Here is a 14,641-nt window from a genome sequence, read left to right on the forward strand (position 1 = left end):
CCCAAATCAATCATGATATATATTCTTAGGTTTGCTCATTTTGTATGGTAAAAGTGATTTTTTTCTATAAACTTGGGGGAGTTTTCTTTCAAATCAATCCCAGACTAGTACTTACACATTCATACATGCGCAGTTTTCTTTCTTTGGAAACGTCTCAATAAATGCGCGCATCTCGTCCTCAGCCACGCCGGATAAATTGCAGACTTACAAAATAAATACGGATTCCAAATTTCATTTTCCGGTAGTTATATAATCCCAGATTGCACCACAGTATTAAACAAACATGAGCACTAATAATGAAGTCACCATATTGATTAAGTGGTTCAGTTCATATGGCCGAACATGTCTACCAGAATTCTACCCTGAACAAATAGGATCCATGACATAGTGCTTCATCAGTACATAGTGCCATCGCAGTCATTACATTACATACATTACAAAAGAAGTTCATTGGACGGTTCACTATTAATCAGAAATAGGTCCTTCATGCTTCTGACAACATTTGGTCGAGGAGCAGCTGCATCCTTCAGCCTTTTCACAACCATATCTCCAGTTCGAGGAAGTCAAAGATTGAAGCCAACATCTCCTTCTCAACTATTGAGCATACCTGCAGAACAAGACTCCCTGAATAACCAGCATTGCCACCCATGACATTTAAACGTCCAGGTGCCCTTGCTATATATATATATATATATATATATATATATATATATATATATATATATATATATATATATATATATATATATATATATATATATATATATATATATATATATATATATTTCCTTGTGCAAAGGAACCAAGTGGAAAACCATTATAACATATCATTCATTTATTCATCATTTCGAGTGATTTACTTCAGTTATCCATGTACAGGAATAAGAAATAGAAAGAGAGAAAAGGAAGGGGATCTGAGAGAAATGGAAGTAAAACCTTTGCCTGTACACAAGAGGGAAATAATAATACATATGTTATTGGTGCCAGACTGCATCTGCGGGCACACTCCGGCTGCAACTGAAACAGTGTGCAAAGGTGCCTGCAAGCACTGAGCCCACAGCAATATGTACATTCTTGAACAAACCAAAATGTTCTGTAAACGGAGGAAAGGGTTAACATATTCTGATAAAAGGAGTTGTTAACAGTATCAGCTGGACGACTCTCAATTCTCAAATTTGCCTTCAAAAGTTTTACTGTTGCCCAAATTATTGATGCTAATCCAGAGATGCCAATGAATGAAATGTTTTCAGATTACACAACTAACCACATTTTCCCTGAACTCCAGCTTAGAAACTGCATTTTGCTACACTGAACTCCGGCACTCCGCTGCCCAGTTCTGCCCAGAACACACAAGAAAAATTCTTCCAAAAAATCGGGAAAGGATCTCGCTTGGTAAGGTAGACATATTGGTGTCTGTGTCAAAAGGGGATAACCATCTACGCTACTGTTTGATAAGCAAGATAAAAATGCCAGAGTCTACGCTGAAAATAGCTTGTATGAAAAAAAAGGATGAAGTCCATTTTACCCCCCTGAAGTTGTCAAGGAATCCAGATTACCCCATGAACTGCAATACCAGGAATGGAACCCCCTTCAACTTTTAAAACCGGACAAATCACCCCCTGGCTGGTTTTCACGGTGGTTTTGGCGGCGGGCCCCACATGTCATCCTCTCCTTTCTCTATCTCTCTATCCCTCTCTCCTTTCTCTATCTCTCTCTCCTCTCTTCTCCAGATAGCCGCCGCCACGCCCCTCCCTCCGCCGCGCCTCCCTCCGTCGCCGTCGCCGCCTCCCTCCTCCGCCGCCGAGGCGCCGCCCTCCGCCTCCCTCCGCAGTGCATCCCTCCCGCCGCCACGCATCCTTCCGCCTCCCTCCCTCCCTCCGCCGATTGCCGCGCCTCCCTCCGCTGCCTCGCCGCTGCCGCCCTCGCCGCCAGCCGCCCGACGCCGCGCGCCCACTCCGATGCTTGCACACGCTGAGCCCTCGACGCGCGGAGCACCTCTGCCTCGGCCGCCGCCGCCCAGAGCACCTCACCGGGGACACACGCACGAGCTCCATTGTGGCGGGAGCCCAAGGCGGTGGAGCGCGGCGACGGTGGGACGAGCTCTGTGGCAGCGCGACGAGAAGCGCACGAGCACCGTGAGGTGGCGACTGCGGTCGGGGCACGGAGAAGGCGCCGGGAAAGGGGGGTCTCACCGAGCGCGGCGGACGGCGGCGCTTGGCGGCGCGACGGACTGGCGGGGAGGCGGGTCCGGGCGACGGCAGGTCGGGACGACGGGCTGGGGAGCTCGGCGGAGTCGCAGTGGAGTTCCACGCCAGTGGAATCGGCCGGCGGCGGCGTGGAGGCGGCGAATTGCGCCGGCGGCGCGAGCTCTGTGGCAGTGCGGGCAGGCCCGCGGAGGAGAGAGAGATAGAGAAAGGAGAGAGGGAGAGAAAGATAGAGAAAGGAGAGGCTGGCATGTGGGGCCCGCAGGCTGGCATGTGGGGCCCACCGCCAAAACCACCGTGAAAACCAGCCAGGGGGTGATTTGTCCGGTTTTAAAAGTTGAAGGGGGTTCCATTCCTGGTATTGCAGTTGAGGGGGTAATCCGGATTCCTTGACAACTTCAGGGGGGTAAAATGGACTTCATCCAAAAATAATAGTCACACCTCTGCTGTTGTTCCGACAGAAGCAATAGTATGATGTCCATCACTTGCACTTTGATAAGCATGAAAATGGCATTGGATCATTGTCAATTATAAATACAAATGTAAAAAGGCATCACAACAAGGAGAGGTGGCACCCACCACACCTATCATGCATGGCGCATCAACATGATTAACAGCCTTGTCAATAGCTTCTACTAATCTAGGCTGAATTACTCGAAGAGGTAGGAAAGCTTCAGGAAACAAAAACAACACCTGCAAAGGTTTCATAGCATTACCTTTAATATTTGGAGCAATCGAACACCCAATGAGTGTCAAGTGAGCACTAATTATCTCCGGTTGAAATTCTTCAAGGAATACTATTCCACGCTTGAGGCTATATTTACAGTTTGCTATGTTCTTAAGGTTGCCAACTTTCCCAATCCTAATCTCCATCTCCTCTGGATGATCAGAGTGCCATGTATTTTCAGAAATACTAAAACCATCAATTATACAACTATATCACCGCGAAACCCCGATGTCGCAAGGAATGGTAAGAAAGGGGTGAGGGCCAGGGGTGGGTTCGGACCTGAGGAAAGTGTCGACGCAGGAGGATGAGCCGTCGTCGTCGACCTCCTCGGCCAGGAGCTCCTAAAATCAAAATACCATAGTCACTAAAATGAGTATCTACTAAAATGATATGCACACAGTTCAATATTAACGCATATATGACTTCTTATGGGATATGTGAATGGGATCAGCAATCAGGTTTTAATTTAAGTTGTAAGCAAGCATGCTTCAACAGGAATATGTAGGTAAACTCATTGAAAGGCTAGTGATACGGATTAAACTTTCTTGGTCTACTGTACCATAGTCTGCATATTCATTTTGACCCACTGAAACTTTTGAAACTATATTCAACTATTTTAAAAAAGGCTCGCATCATTAGTTTCTGACTTCCCATCCTTAGCAAAGCCTAAACTGCTGTCTAAGCCTAACTTTCCATCCGACGGTAACTGCTGCGAGGCCAATCAACCCACCCTGCTAACATCAAAGCACCACAGAACTCAACAAATCAGACCCTGTCAACACCAGAAGCATGAACCACAGCTGTCTAAGCAAACCTTCCGATGGTTCGCTTGTGGCAAGTAGGTGAAATAGTTGATGAGTAGCGAGATGATCGCTGAAATCTTCTCATGCTCCCCAACGGTTGCAAGCTGCTTCACGATCCCCTCAATCTGTACAAGATCACACAGCAACAAAAATTACACCTTAAATCCCTCTTGATTGTTCGAAAACCATGGCCCCGCGATGATGCAGAGCGAATCTGCGGCCATCGGTGGAGAATCCTCCCCAAAGATCCCCCTCCCCGCCGCTGGTAACAGCCTCCCAATCGCCGGCGATCGCCACATCGGCGGCACCCCAACCCCACGGACCACGAAGGCCGAGCCAACCCTAACCCGACGTACGGGCCAAGCTCCAAGGCGATGAAAACAGGGACCACGACCAACCGGAAGAACACTGCGTCGATGCAGATCCATCCAAGGGAGGCGTAGATCCGGTGAGGGAGAGGGCGGATCCGGAGCCCGACGGCCTCCAGCGACCTAAAACGGAGGTGGAGAAGACGACCTAGGTTTCGGGGCTGAGGGACAGAGCAATGCATGCCGGAGCGCGTGGTGTCAGGCGATGCGGGCGAGTGCGCAGTGGCGGCGGCCGGCGCGGGTGAGCGGCGGCGGCATGCGCGGGCGAGCGCGGGCGGAGGCCGGATCCATCAGGCGGCGGAGCACAACTGGAGCCCAGAGGCGGGGCCCGGCGGGCGGCCGCAGGGTGCGCGCGTCCCGGCGGCGGCCTGAGTCCACAGGCGGCGCGCGGGCGGAGGCCCGAGAGGGCGCGTGTCCAGGCGGCGGCGGGGAGGGCAGGCTAGGAGGGAATAGGAGCACCACCTAAAAATGAAAATCGAGTAACACCTGGGGTTCGAAGCTGGGCTGCCGTGCGCAGGAGAGGGGGCACGCGCGGGACGGAGGAGCGATGGGCGGATGATGAGCGTTGAAGCGGCGGATCTATATAACATGGACCGTTGGATCGTGTTGAAGCTTTGTTAGAGGCAATTTGAGCCATTGATTTTAATGGAGCGAACAGTCTGGGTACAATTTCTTTGGTGCACTGCTTCATCGCTCTCTCAGCGGGGGACGCGTATCTGGGTGGCCATAGCAAAGAAAACTTCGTGCTTTAGAGAATGGATGAGCATCGTACCATCACCATCAGGATTGAGGAGGCCCACGATCCCCGTTACCCCCGCCCGTGTTTTGTCTTTGGAAACCTCCGCCCGTTGCTGGTCAATGGTCATCAGTTGCTGCTAGCAGGCTTTGGAGCACTGTGGTGCCCGGACGTCACGCGCAGTAACCAATCTTCTGCCATGTTGGGCGGTGGTGATGATGGTTGATGGCGCCGTTAGCGCAGCTGATCGAGCTGGCGGGGCACCACCATGGTCTCGTCGGCGGCCGTCATCACTCCACTGGGACCGAGATGAGTCAGGGTGTACATCAACAGGAAACTTTCTGACGCCGACGAGGATTGGGCGATTGGCACTTGCTGGCAAATCCACGATAATTCTTTGAAGGGACTTATTTTCATCTGTGAATAATTTCAGCCTCTTCTTGCAGTACATCCATCGCAAAAAAAATATAAGAGAGGCTTAAGAGGTGCTCTATGGTCCAACAGCGATAGGAGGGGTTGGAGCTCCTCTAGACCCACTGCTTGGCTCTGCCCCAGCTTGCTGCCATGTATATAGCTTTCTACGTCCTGAACTGTCCGCCTCGCCATCAGCTGTATATGTCGTCCTTCAGCCGAATAAAAATTGTGCAAAATGAAGAATCTAACATGGAAAATTTGGCGTACCATCCTTCAGCCGAATGGAAAAGTACACAAAATGAAAAATCTAACATGAAAAATTGTGTGCGCGCGTGTGGGACGGGTCTTTCTGCAGTTGACTATAGTCACTGACGTGTAGATTCCGACCCACCCAACTTCCGTGCGTGTGGGGGAGGGGGGTGGTAGCCATAGTGCGGGAACTTTTTTTTTTGAGATAACCGGGTTGTATTTCATTAATATAGGTATACCAGTACATTGCCAATCTTACAAAGACATCCCTGAAGGAAAACAAAATTACACCCAAGTCCTTGTAAAAAAACTCCCGGTGTTCCTCGTCGTCGGCAATCGGAGTGTCCACCTGACGGAGCACCGCCTCAGGCAAGTGATCACATCAAGCTTTTGGCTGGGAGCCGATACCCTTGTCGACGAAGAAGCTTTCAATGCTTCATTGATTTTTCCAGCTACCGCGGTTGGCATGTTGAATTCATCAACAAACCCTTGATTCGTAGCACAGGCAATCCGCCGAGGCACCAGGCATCTGTCGCCTCCAGTGTCGTAAACAACTCCGAGTCCCAAGACAACGGAGGAACCAGGAACCCTAAGCAGAGGAGGAGAAAAATCCCCATCCCAAATCCGCATAGGGTACCGACAACGTACCTTCTCTTATTCACGGACGGAGCAACGTCGGAAAGTCACCTGCGGAGGGGACCAAGCTGAAACCGACGTCGTCGCCGTGGAAGGAGGGCACGGACATGAGATCCATATCGGCGACCTCACCGAAACGGAGAAATACAACCCTAACCAAACTAGACCTAATCTATTAGAAGGGGATATATACAACGGCTGCCTATCCCGCGGCTCCTCCCCACCTCCAGCACCGCCGGATCGGCCGCTGGATGCGAGGAAGAGCCAGCGAGATCGACGCCGTAGCTCGAACCGCCTTCCTTTCGCCCTCTTGTACCGTAGCTGGGGAACACGGAGACTCGGGAAGTCTCGGGCTCAGGCGGCGAGGCGGGAGCGCCGACGAATACGACGATGTCCCCGCCATGGCCGTGCCCATGCTGTAACGGAGCAGAGCTCTCCCTAGCCAGTCCTCTTAACCGGATGCACATTTCAAACTTGGATGGCGGAGCGTGCTTCCTGCATCCAACCACGGCGCCGCCGTATGTGGCTGCTGTTCATAACTGTTGCCAATAATGGGGAAGTCGCAAAAAAAAATCACATCGAGTTTGATTTTCCTCCTTATGGGAGCTTTTCTACAAAAGGCCCAACGGATAATTTGGGCAGGCTCTATTCCAAGGCACTGCAGCCCAATTGTGCAGCAGGCCCACATCTCGTTCCCCTGCGGCCTGCCCCTATGGCGCCGTGGCCCGCCAGCGAGCTGCCTGCCTGCCTGCCTGTCCTCGGCTCTCAGGCTCTCACAAGTCACACCTGAACCACCACGGCGCCACCGCCTGGTGCGTGACGCGGTCGGACCCTTGTTCTGCTGTACTAGTACTAGCTGATACTTTTTCATAGCTTTCACCAATTCACCTTCCTTTGGGGACAGTACTCCTAGCGTGCAAGCCCCAATCCATCTGTTCGTGTTTCCCTTTGCATCGTCGGAGAGGTGGCCGGAATAGCCGGGATTGATGAAACCGACCGGAGTTACGGCGGTACGGGGACGAAGCCTCGGTCATCCCGTTCCGCTCGACGAACGCATTCCGCCAGGAACGGAACGGAACGGAACGGAACGGGTTTTAAAGTACTCCATGGAAGAAGACAAAAAAGCTCCCTATCCTCCTCCTCCCTTCCTCGGGCTGTGAAAAAGACGCACGCGGCACGCGGCACGCGGCACGCACACACTGCCGGCGCACTCACTGGCGGGGCCGAGACGTCCCCCACTCCACTCCTCCCTGCCTCCCCACTCCACTCCATCTCGTGGTCGAGCTTCCCCTCCAGCACCCGCGGCGGCGGCGGCGGCGGCGAGCTGAGGAAGGGGGCGCTGCTTGCTGGGGCTGGGAGCATGGCCGGGGCGCTGCTCTTCATCCTCCTCCTCTTCTGCCCCTTTGCGGAGGAGACGGCGGCTGCTGCAGGTACCCCAGCCCCTCCTCGCTCGTCCATCTTTGTTTCTGAAGATTCCAATGCCCGCTCCCACCACCTGTCTGGAACAATTGTGTAACCGGATCGATCGAGCAGCTGTGTAGGTTGTAAGCTAGTTGATTGTTTGCTCCAATTTCTCCGCGCGCGGATCTCCACGTAATTTCACTAGATAGGTTTAAGCAGGAAATTAGTACCATCCAGGCACGTTAATTAGTTGCTGCTGTTACTTGTCTGGTGCGCGCTGATCTTAATTACTTACAGCTACAGGCATTTTGTTCGGTGATATTTGTTTTGATGGGGACGTTCTTCTGCCCCCTATACTGCTTCCCTTTCATGATATTGTCTTTCTCTTTGGAAATGTCACAGTGTGCTTCTCGTTCTAGGTTTCAGCTCACTTGTTTTCCTGCTTAAACCGCCGTAAAACCGGCTCCTCTACTTGTACTTGTTCAGTTGTACCCTTGTTTCCCCCGCCTCCCTAATGAAATACTTGCAATGCACGTTCTATGAAAAAAGAAATGGTGAACATTCCATCTGTTGCTTTATTTTCTGGGCAGAGCACTTTCTGTCAGGAGATAAGAGTTACCAGTTAGCCTTTGATGATGGTATCCTTGAGTGATACTTGGCTGACTGAACTGAATTGAAGTACAATTGTTGTGTTGTGCAGATAAACGTGTCGTCCATGATGACTTGAACCCCATCACAACAGTCCCCTCCACGAACCCAACGCCCACGATTATCACCGTGCCTTCCACAAATCCTACCATTACCATCCCTTCCTTGAACCCTTTGCCCACACCCATCACCGACACCCCTCCTTCCACAGCGCCGCCAGCCCCAATCATATATCCACTGCCAACGCCTTCAACCTCCTCCCCACCGACTGTGCCGGTCACCAATCCTGCTGTAACCACACCATCCACTTTCCCTCCGTCAGCACCCTTCACCAACCCACCAGCGTCAAACCCAACACCTACACCTCCTCCTGCTCAAATAATCACAGCTCCAGCTGTTTCTAGTCAGCAGGTCTGGTGTGTGGTTAAAGCTGCTGGCTCAAGCGAAGCTGCACTCCAGAACGCGCTCGACTACGCTTGCGGCATTGGGGGAGCAGATTGCTCAGCGATTCAGCCATCGGGAAGCTGCTACTATCCAAATACTCTCCAGGCCCATGCATCCTATGCTTTCAACACCTATTACCAGAGGAACCCTGCACCGTCGAGCTGTGACTTTGGGGGAACGGCAATGCTTGTCACTGCTAATCCAAGTAGGAATGATTTCCTCCTCTCTTGGTTCCAGCTAAATCATCTTGGAGTATTTCCTTTTTCAGTTTAGTGTTCTCAATGGTTTTATTGCTACTGCTCCTTTGCAGGCTCAGGGAGCTGTGTCTTCGCATCGTCATCAAGGTGAAAATTGAATATCTGCATTGTAATAGCATGGAGCCTTTGCATGTATCTGTGGCAATTGAATATCTGCAATGTGAATCTTTGTTGTTCTATATTTGCAGCTCTACTGTTGGATACAATCCTGCCTCCACTGCTACTCCGTTGGCATCATCGTCTGGTTCTGATTCTGGATCACCAGTTCTGAATGCTAGTGGGGCAGGCTCTTCAGAACCATCAGAGTTTAGCCCAGACATCCCAGGAGCAGTTGACATGGATAACGCTTGGAGGTCAATTAACCCGCCCCACTGGGCCTGGGCGGCCATGGTCTGGATTCTGCATTTTGTGTGCATATAGAAGGAATGGTTTGAAAACACGCAGGAGCAAAAAGCTAGAGCACTAGGAAGGTAGAGATTTAGAGAATCAGGTGGTCGGGCCTTAGCTTGACTAAGTCTGTGAATGTATGAAGTATGTTGATTGATAATTAGGGCAGTTGTATGGTACTCCAGTTAGTAGTAGGAACTAGGAACTAAGTAGTTCTGATGGATGCAATCATCCTGACTGTTCACTCATTAGAGTATATGTAGCTGCTGCATGCCTCCTTTTGATCTGAGAAACGTCCTATGTATGACTGAGCTGAACAACTAGTGGAATACATGGTCGTTTTGTTTTAGCTGCTGGGTCTGCGTTTACAGCTTAGCCTCATAGATCAAACTGGAGGGAAGGCCAAATCTCCAATAAACTGACTCCATGCTGGTTGTTTTGGGGTGTTCTGTTGCTGTAATTGTTTCTGTTGGTTCCAACTGATTCTAGGCTAGGACTGGTGGAGCGAAGTGAGTATCTTCACGTATTCTAAAGCCTGCTTAAAAGAGTTCTTTTTGTGTGTTCCTAATTGTGTCGATATGTGGAGGTGCACACTTATGTGCGCGTTGAAAAAAAAATGTGTCGATATGCACTCGTGCAGCTGTGCTACTTAATTTCTCGAGGGTAGCAGCTGTCGAAGCAGAACGTGCTCAAGCTTTGATCGAAAAGCTTTCATCACCTAATGCCACTCCTACTTATTTTTTTCTCTCCAATTTTGTTTACTTGCTCCACTAACATTACCTACCTGTACCCACCAACCTACCTATCGTCTATGCAATTCTAAAGAAAAGGGATGTGGCGCACCATGAAATTCCGATGCACTGTCTTCCACTCATATATGGCGTTCAGCTTTGCTTCAGATAGACAGATAGTGTTGCATACTGTTGCCATACATCCAGAACAGCAAGATAAGATGGCTAGTAGCTACGCCTATACTAGACTCCCAACAGCATTACATGAAGCTGAAGAGTTGCATAGCCTGCAGCTTGATATACTATACAGACGTATCCACCGGTGTTTCTTTTTCTTTTTCTTTTTCTTTTTTCTTTTATTCTTTTATTCTTTTGAGATAGCTAGAGTTGATTATGATTTTGGACTTTATATTTTTATCTATATCTGAACAGAAGCTTGGAACAATAGAACCTATTGGTCAATGGTCATTGCTGAAAATATGTAAGCTGATTCTTTCATTAGTTTTTGTTTCAGATGTCTGCAACTCAGCATAACATGTGACTAGGAAAGGACTAACAATTTCATGACATCAGATCTAAGGCGTGCTGATATATGCTTATTGTTTTCTTTCCTGTGGTCAGCAGAAAACCTTAGACATCACACATATTCAGTTGAGTGCCTTTTCAGTTGAACCGTCGCAAAGTTTAGGTGATCTATCTTGACTGCTGTCATGCCCAACGCTAACCACAAACTACTCAGGTTAGCTGTACTGCTAGTTATTGTTTTTCTTTTTATCTAGAAAAGTAATCAGTGAAGCTAGCGCATCTTTCGGAGACGTCTTACAAAGTCTGAGATCAGCTAGCTTACTGAGTACTGACAAATAAGCAAGACAAAATTAAGACTGCTCTGCAGTTTTCTTGCTGAAAAACTGCTCTGAGTTGTTTAGGCTTTGGATGGGTTGATATATGGTTGAGCCATCAGTAGTGATTGTGAATGGAGGGAATTTTGTTGTTCCATCGAAATGCCGCACCTACTTTCCCACTGTCTCAACAGCTAACTTTGTTGTTTGCTGCCAGCTGTAAGTAGCAGCAGGCAAGGCAATCCTCCACTGATTCCCATAGTTTAGAGCTGGGCTTCTTGTCTCCTGCTTGCATTCTACAAAATCCAATTGCCTGCCTCCTGCTGCGCCGTAGTACAATTTTGCAGATCGAAGCATGAACCGTCTCTTGTGAGTAACTTTTCTTCTTCGTTGTCGTCTTTTTCTTCTTTGCCAATACTAGTTGGTTCCTGAAGTTCGTGGTTCTTGTTTCAATGATGAATTAACTATGTATCAAGGTTGGTTGAGACCTGGTGCAGATTTTTGTTTGGAGGATGATTTTTCAGTTTAGGGAATGGGGTTGGTCTGCCTATCATGCATGCATGTTTCATGATTATGGCATTGCTTAAAGTACAATACTAACTACTCTTATGAGTTGATTGAAAGTGTTTGTTTTTGTCAATTGTGAGTGCAAGGGAAAGCCCCTAGCTAGCTAGCTTTTTAAAAAAATCATGGCACTTAATCAGAACCAGCAGGCATATGTTGTGTTCAGTAACCACCTAAGTGGCAGTCATTACTCATTAACCAGCGGCATATGTTGTGCATCCGTCTGATCTGATCTGATTACTTAATACATATGGAATACTAGGTACCCTGAATGGATGGATGTCCTCTGTTACTGTGATGTGTCCCTCCAATTCTATTTCACATAGATGCTGGGTCATGGTTTTATCAGCAAGCAAACAAGCATTCATTTCATGGTCATGGCTGCTGGACCTGAGCATTCATGTTCGTGTTCTTCTGTTCCCTTCGTTGGCAGCAGAGCTCCCGTGGCTTGTCTGATGATCGCGTACATGCACTGTCTTGCAAAATTAACAGTTTTGTTTTTTTCTGTTATTAATATTGTCTTGCTGCACATGCAGTTGAATATATCATGGTCACAGCGCCCGAGCAGTCACTCGAAATGCTCGGTGAAGTAAAATATGGTTCTGCCTCACATGGCGCATCCAGCGAGAGCTAGTCTGGCTGGTCCTTGTCAACGGCCTGTCCTGCAGCTGCTTTCTTGGTAGTAGACTAGTAGTTCATCGGAGTACCTCTTGCTCAGTGATCTCCATTCCATCGCCAGCAGAGGCTAATCCAGATCGCATCAGTCAAGTAATCGCCGGCAGCCAGCATGAAGCAACAAATTGTGAGCAGCAATGGCAGCTCGCCGTCGCCGTCTCCGGCAGCCGCACGAACGCGGGCATCAAGGCCGCCGCCGCCCAAAGCCAAGCAATCTCCTGCTGCTGCTCCAGGGGCGAAGGCCAGGCCAAGAACCACCCCCACCACCACCACCACCATGGCGACGGCGGCGAGGAGGCAGCTGCCTGTACCTGCGCCTGCGCCGGTGAGGAGGGCCATGAGCAGCAGGGACAAAGAGGAGCCTGACAAGGAGACAGTGGAGGAGGAGGTCGTGCGCCTGCGTGGAGAGGTGGAGGCCCTGCGCAGGGAGGTGCAGCGCCTGCTCCGCCTCAACGCCGACCTGGCCCTTGCGCAGAGAGGGCAGGGAAAGGCCATCAGCAGCAGTGATCCGCCACAGCAAGACAAAGACAGCCATGATCCCGCAACCAACAGACCACAACCTCCCAGCAAGACTCCCGGGGGAGTCCCTGCACGGCCTCCCCCGCCGCCCCCGCCGCCGCCGGCACGGCAGCAAAAGCCGAAAGGCTCTTCAGCTCCGATCACAAGCCCGGTGAGCAAGGCCACCGCAGTGGTTGACATGTACAACTCGCTGACCAACAACAAGAAGCCGCCGCAGCACGCTGACAGAGGCCGAAGCCATCATCACCACAGCAGCATTGTTGGGGAGCTGCAGAACCGCTCCAGGCACCTGCTAGCGGTCCGTCACCATCCCTCGGTTCTCTGAAATTTAGCAGGCGATTTACCCAACATTCTAATTTTTTTTTCCAATCGTTCAGATCAAAGCGGACGTCGAAACAAAAGCAGAGCTCATTGAGGATCTCATCAAGAAAATCCACACCAGCACCTACACCGACGTGGAGCAGGTGCTTACCTTTGTGGACTGGCTGGATCAACAGCTTTCTAATCTGGTAAGGTTTTTATTTTCCTGAGAAAGCAAAGCTGCCCTCGCGTTTCCTTCTCTATGCGATGCATCCACGCTTGTTCTTCAGTCACTTACTACCGATGTAACTTACTAACCTCTGCTCCAAAATCCAAATCACCCACAATTCTGCAGTCTGATGAGACAGCCGTCCTGAAGCACTTCAACTGGCCGGAGAGGAAAGCCGATGCGCTCCGTGAAGCAGCGTCCGAGTACCGGCATCTCAAGTGCCTTCTAGCTGACATCTCTTCCTTGAACGATGATGGTGGCAGCCCTTCGCCCTGCGACGCAATTCTCAGGAAGATCTCAAGCTTGCTGGACAGGTAAGCATCGCTGTAGCAATAACAGAAGTTTTCTGCACTACTGTACAAATCCTTCGCTGACGCTAACTAGTTCACGGTACGATCTACTGCTTGCCAGATTGGAGAAGAGCATGAGCAGGCTGGTGAATCTGAGGAGCTCGGCGATGCCGTCCTACAAGGAGCTGCGAATCCCAACTGACTGGATGCTTGATTCAGGGGTTGCCTCGAAGGTTGTCCGTCTAGCTTGATCTCGCTGAGTCGCTGTACTTTTTTCTTGTTGTGGTCCGCCATTAGTGAAAGGTTAAGTACTTAAGTGGGTTGGAGACTTGGAAGTAACTTGCTTACTCTGTGCAGATGAGGTTGGCGTCGGTGAACCTGGCGAAGGTGTACACGAAGAGAGTCCTCAAGGAGCTGGATGGCAGGGATACAGCTGGGAACGAGGCTGCTCTGGTCGCTCAGAGCGTGCGCTTCACCTACAGGGTGCACCAGGTTCGCCACGCTCTACACGATGCATCTTCCTCAACTCCTTCAAAGATGGTTATGAATCCTGGACACAATAAGCTATATGTTATGATGGTTTTGTAGTTTGCTGGAGGGCTCGACTGCGAAGCGATGCACGCCTTTGAAGAGCTAAGAAGGCGGGTCCGTCCGGTCTCCTCGTCTTAGCTACATCTACATGGGCATGGTGGAGATCAAGAGTCAAGATCCCCCAGTAGATCCTCGTCTTCTTCGCGTAGCATAATTGTTGCGGCGCCAGTTATCTGGGAAATGGATGCTCTGCGGTACTTCTCTCTGCAATTGAGTCATTAACATATGGACCTAGGCCCACACGTCGGTGACTCACGTGCAGCAGCAGCTACTGCAGAGGATCCCTGCCCGCCATCTGAGGGCTTGTACAATGACATGTAATGAGGCAACAAAGAGTTGGTTTAAGCGCCCGCGAACTCCAATGCTAATCTCCAGCACTAGGCAGAGCTATGGCGACGGGCGTGGAGCTGCCATGCTTACGAGCAACGCCAAGCACGGTTCAGTGAGTGCAGCGTGCACGCTGTGGATAGTGGATGGAAGAGGTGTCAGCTGCGTGGTCAGGTCGGGACGGTGTCTAGCCGTGAAGGGCATTGCCATCTCTGATCGGTTTCGTTAAGCAATCAATTCGATGCTTGACAACGATCAGCCGCGATACCATGCGTGGACGCGGCAGGAAGATTGTGTGGGCC

The 14,641-nt window shown here is 50.3% G+C and overlaps 3 protein-coding genes across 16 annotated transcripts; 2 read left to right on the forward strand and 1 right to left on the reverse strand.

The window, feature by feature from the left end:
• Nucleotides 1-284: 284 nt before the first annotated feature.
• On the reverse strand, nucleotides 285-4,855 carry LOC120708236. Of its 9 annotated transcripts, XM_039993374.1 has the most exons (5): nucleotides 4,082-4,855; nucleotides 3,746-3,859; nucleotides 3,211-3,272; nucleotides 937-1,093; nucleotides 285-607 (listed from the first exon to the last, which is right to left on the reverse strand). In XM_039993374.1, the coding sequence occupies exons 1-5, from the start codon at nucleotides 4,160-4,162 to the stop codon at nucleotides 536-538; spliced, it is 486 nt and encodes a 161-aa protein (XP_039849308.1). In that variant the 5' UTR covers nucleotides 4,163-4,855; the 3' UTR covers nucleotides 285-535. The 9 variants fall into 9 exon arrangements, 4 of the variants coding, with proteins under 4 accessions (XP_039849308.1, XP_039849311.1, XP_039849309.1 ...); XM_039993377.1 differs by lacking the exon at nucleotides 937-1,093; XM_039993375.1 differs by lacking the exons at nucleotides 285-607; nucleotides 937-1,093 and adding an exon at nucleotides 2,630-2,897.
• Nucleotides 4,856-7,279: 2,424 nt separating this feature from the next.
• LOC120708239 (glucan endo-1,3-beta-glucosidase 12-like) lies at nucleotides 7,280-9,623 on the forward strand. Its single transcript, XM_039993385.1, has 4 exons — nucleotides 7,280-7,567; nucleotides 8,239-8,835; nucleotides 8,941-8,974; nucleotides 9,076-9,623. The coding sequence occupies exons 1-4, from the start codon at nucleotides 7,498-7,500 to the stop codon at nucleotides 9,305-9,307; spliced, it is 933 nt and encodes a 310-aa protein (XP_039849319.1). The 5' UTR covers nucleotides 7,280-7,497; the 3' UTR covers nucleotides 9,308-9,623.
• A 557-nt stretch (nucleotides 9,624-10,180) lies between these two features.
• LOC120708238 (protein CHUP1, chloroplastic-like) lies at nucleotides 10,181-14,374 on the forward strand. 6 transcript variants are annotated; one of them, XM_039993379.1, is made up of 9 exons: nucleotides 10,182-10,486; nucleotides 10,630-10,744; nucleotides 11,671-11,871; nucleotides 11,945-12,900; nucleotides 12,980-13,111; nucleotides 13,258-13,445; nucleotides 13,543-13,654; nucleotides 13,779-13,913; nucleotides 14,010-14,362. In XM_039993379.1, the coding sequence occupies exons 4-9, from the start codon at nucleotides 12,196-12,198 to the stop codon at nucleotides 14,088-14,090; spliced, it is 1,353 nt and encodes a 450-aa protein (XP_039849313.1). In that variant the 5' UTR covers nucleotides 10,182-10,486; nucleotides 10,630-10,744; nucleotides 11,671-11,871; nucleotides 11,945-12,195; the 3' UTR covers nucleotides 14,091-14,362. The 6 variants fall into 6 exon arrangements, with proteins under 6 accessions (XP_039849318.1, XP_039849316.1, XP_039849313.1 ...); XM_039993384.1 differs by lacking the exon at nucleotides 11,671-11,871 and having other exon boundaries at nucleotides 10,181-10,486; XM_039993380.1 differs by lacking the exons at nucleotides 10,182-10,486; nucleotides 10,630-10,744 and adding an exon at nucleotides 10,790-11,213 and having other exon boundaries at nucleotides 11,671-11,810.
• Nucleotides 14,375-14,641: the final 267 nt, after the last annotated feature.

This window comes from Panicum virgatum, chromosome 5K (genome assembly GCF_016808335.1).
Source record: "Panicum virgatum strain AP13 chromosome 5K, P.virgatum_v5, whole genome shotgun sequence".
NCBI lineage: Eukaryota > Viridiplantae > Streptophyta > Magnoliopsida > Poales > Poaceae > Panicum > Panicum virgatum.

What these genes read in the sequence shown, in the direction of transcription:
- LOC120708236 (XM_039993374.1), bottom strand. Translation starts at nt 4,162, where the DNA reads ATGGATCTGCATCGACGCAGTGTTCTTCCGGTTGGTCGTGGTCCCTGT. An exon ending in CACAAGCGAACCATCGGAAG is followed by an intron (nt 3,273 to 3,745) that starts GTTTGCTTAGAC and finishes TTTTGATTTTAG; the next exon opens with GAGCTCCTGGCCGAGGAGGT. An exon ending in CCTCTTGTGTACAGGCAAAG is followed by an intron (nt 608 to 936) that starts GTTTTACTTCCA and finishes CTTGTTCTGCAG; the next exon opens with GTATGCTCAATAGTTGAGAA.
- LOC120708239 (XM_039993385.1), top strand. Translation starts at nt 7,498, where the DNA reads ATGGCCGGGGCGCTGCTCTTCATCCTCCTCCTCTTCTGCCCCTTTGCG. An exon ending in GGAGACGGCGGCTGCTGCAG is followed by an intron (nt 7,568 to 8,238) that starts GTACCCCAGCCC and finishes TGTGTTGTGCAG; the next exon opens with ATAAACGTGTCGTCCATGAT. An exon ending in GCTTGTCACTGCTAATCCAA is followed by an intron (nt 8,836 to 8,940) that starts GTAGGAATGATT and finishes GCTCCTTTGCAG; the next exon opens with GCTCAGGGAGCTGTGTCTTC.
- LOC120708238 (XM_039993382.1), top strand. Translation starts at nt 12,196, where the DNA reads ATGAAGCAACAAATTGTGAGCAGCAATGGCAGCTCGCCGTCGCCGTCT. An exon ending in ATTCAGGGGTTGCCTCGAAG is followed by an intron (nt 13,655 to 13,778) that starts GTTGTCCGTCTA and finishes TACTCTGTGCAG; the next exon opens with ATGAGGTTGGCGTCGGTGAA. An exon ending in TCACCTACAGGGTGCACCAG is followed by an intron (nt 13,914 to 14,009) that starts GTTCGCCACGCT and finishes ATGGTTTTGTAG; the next exon opens with TTTGCTGGAGGGCTCGACTG.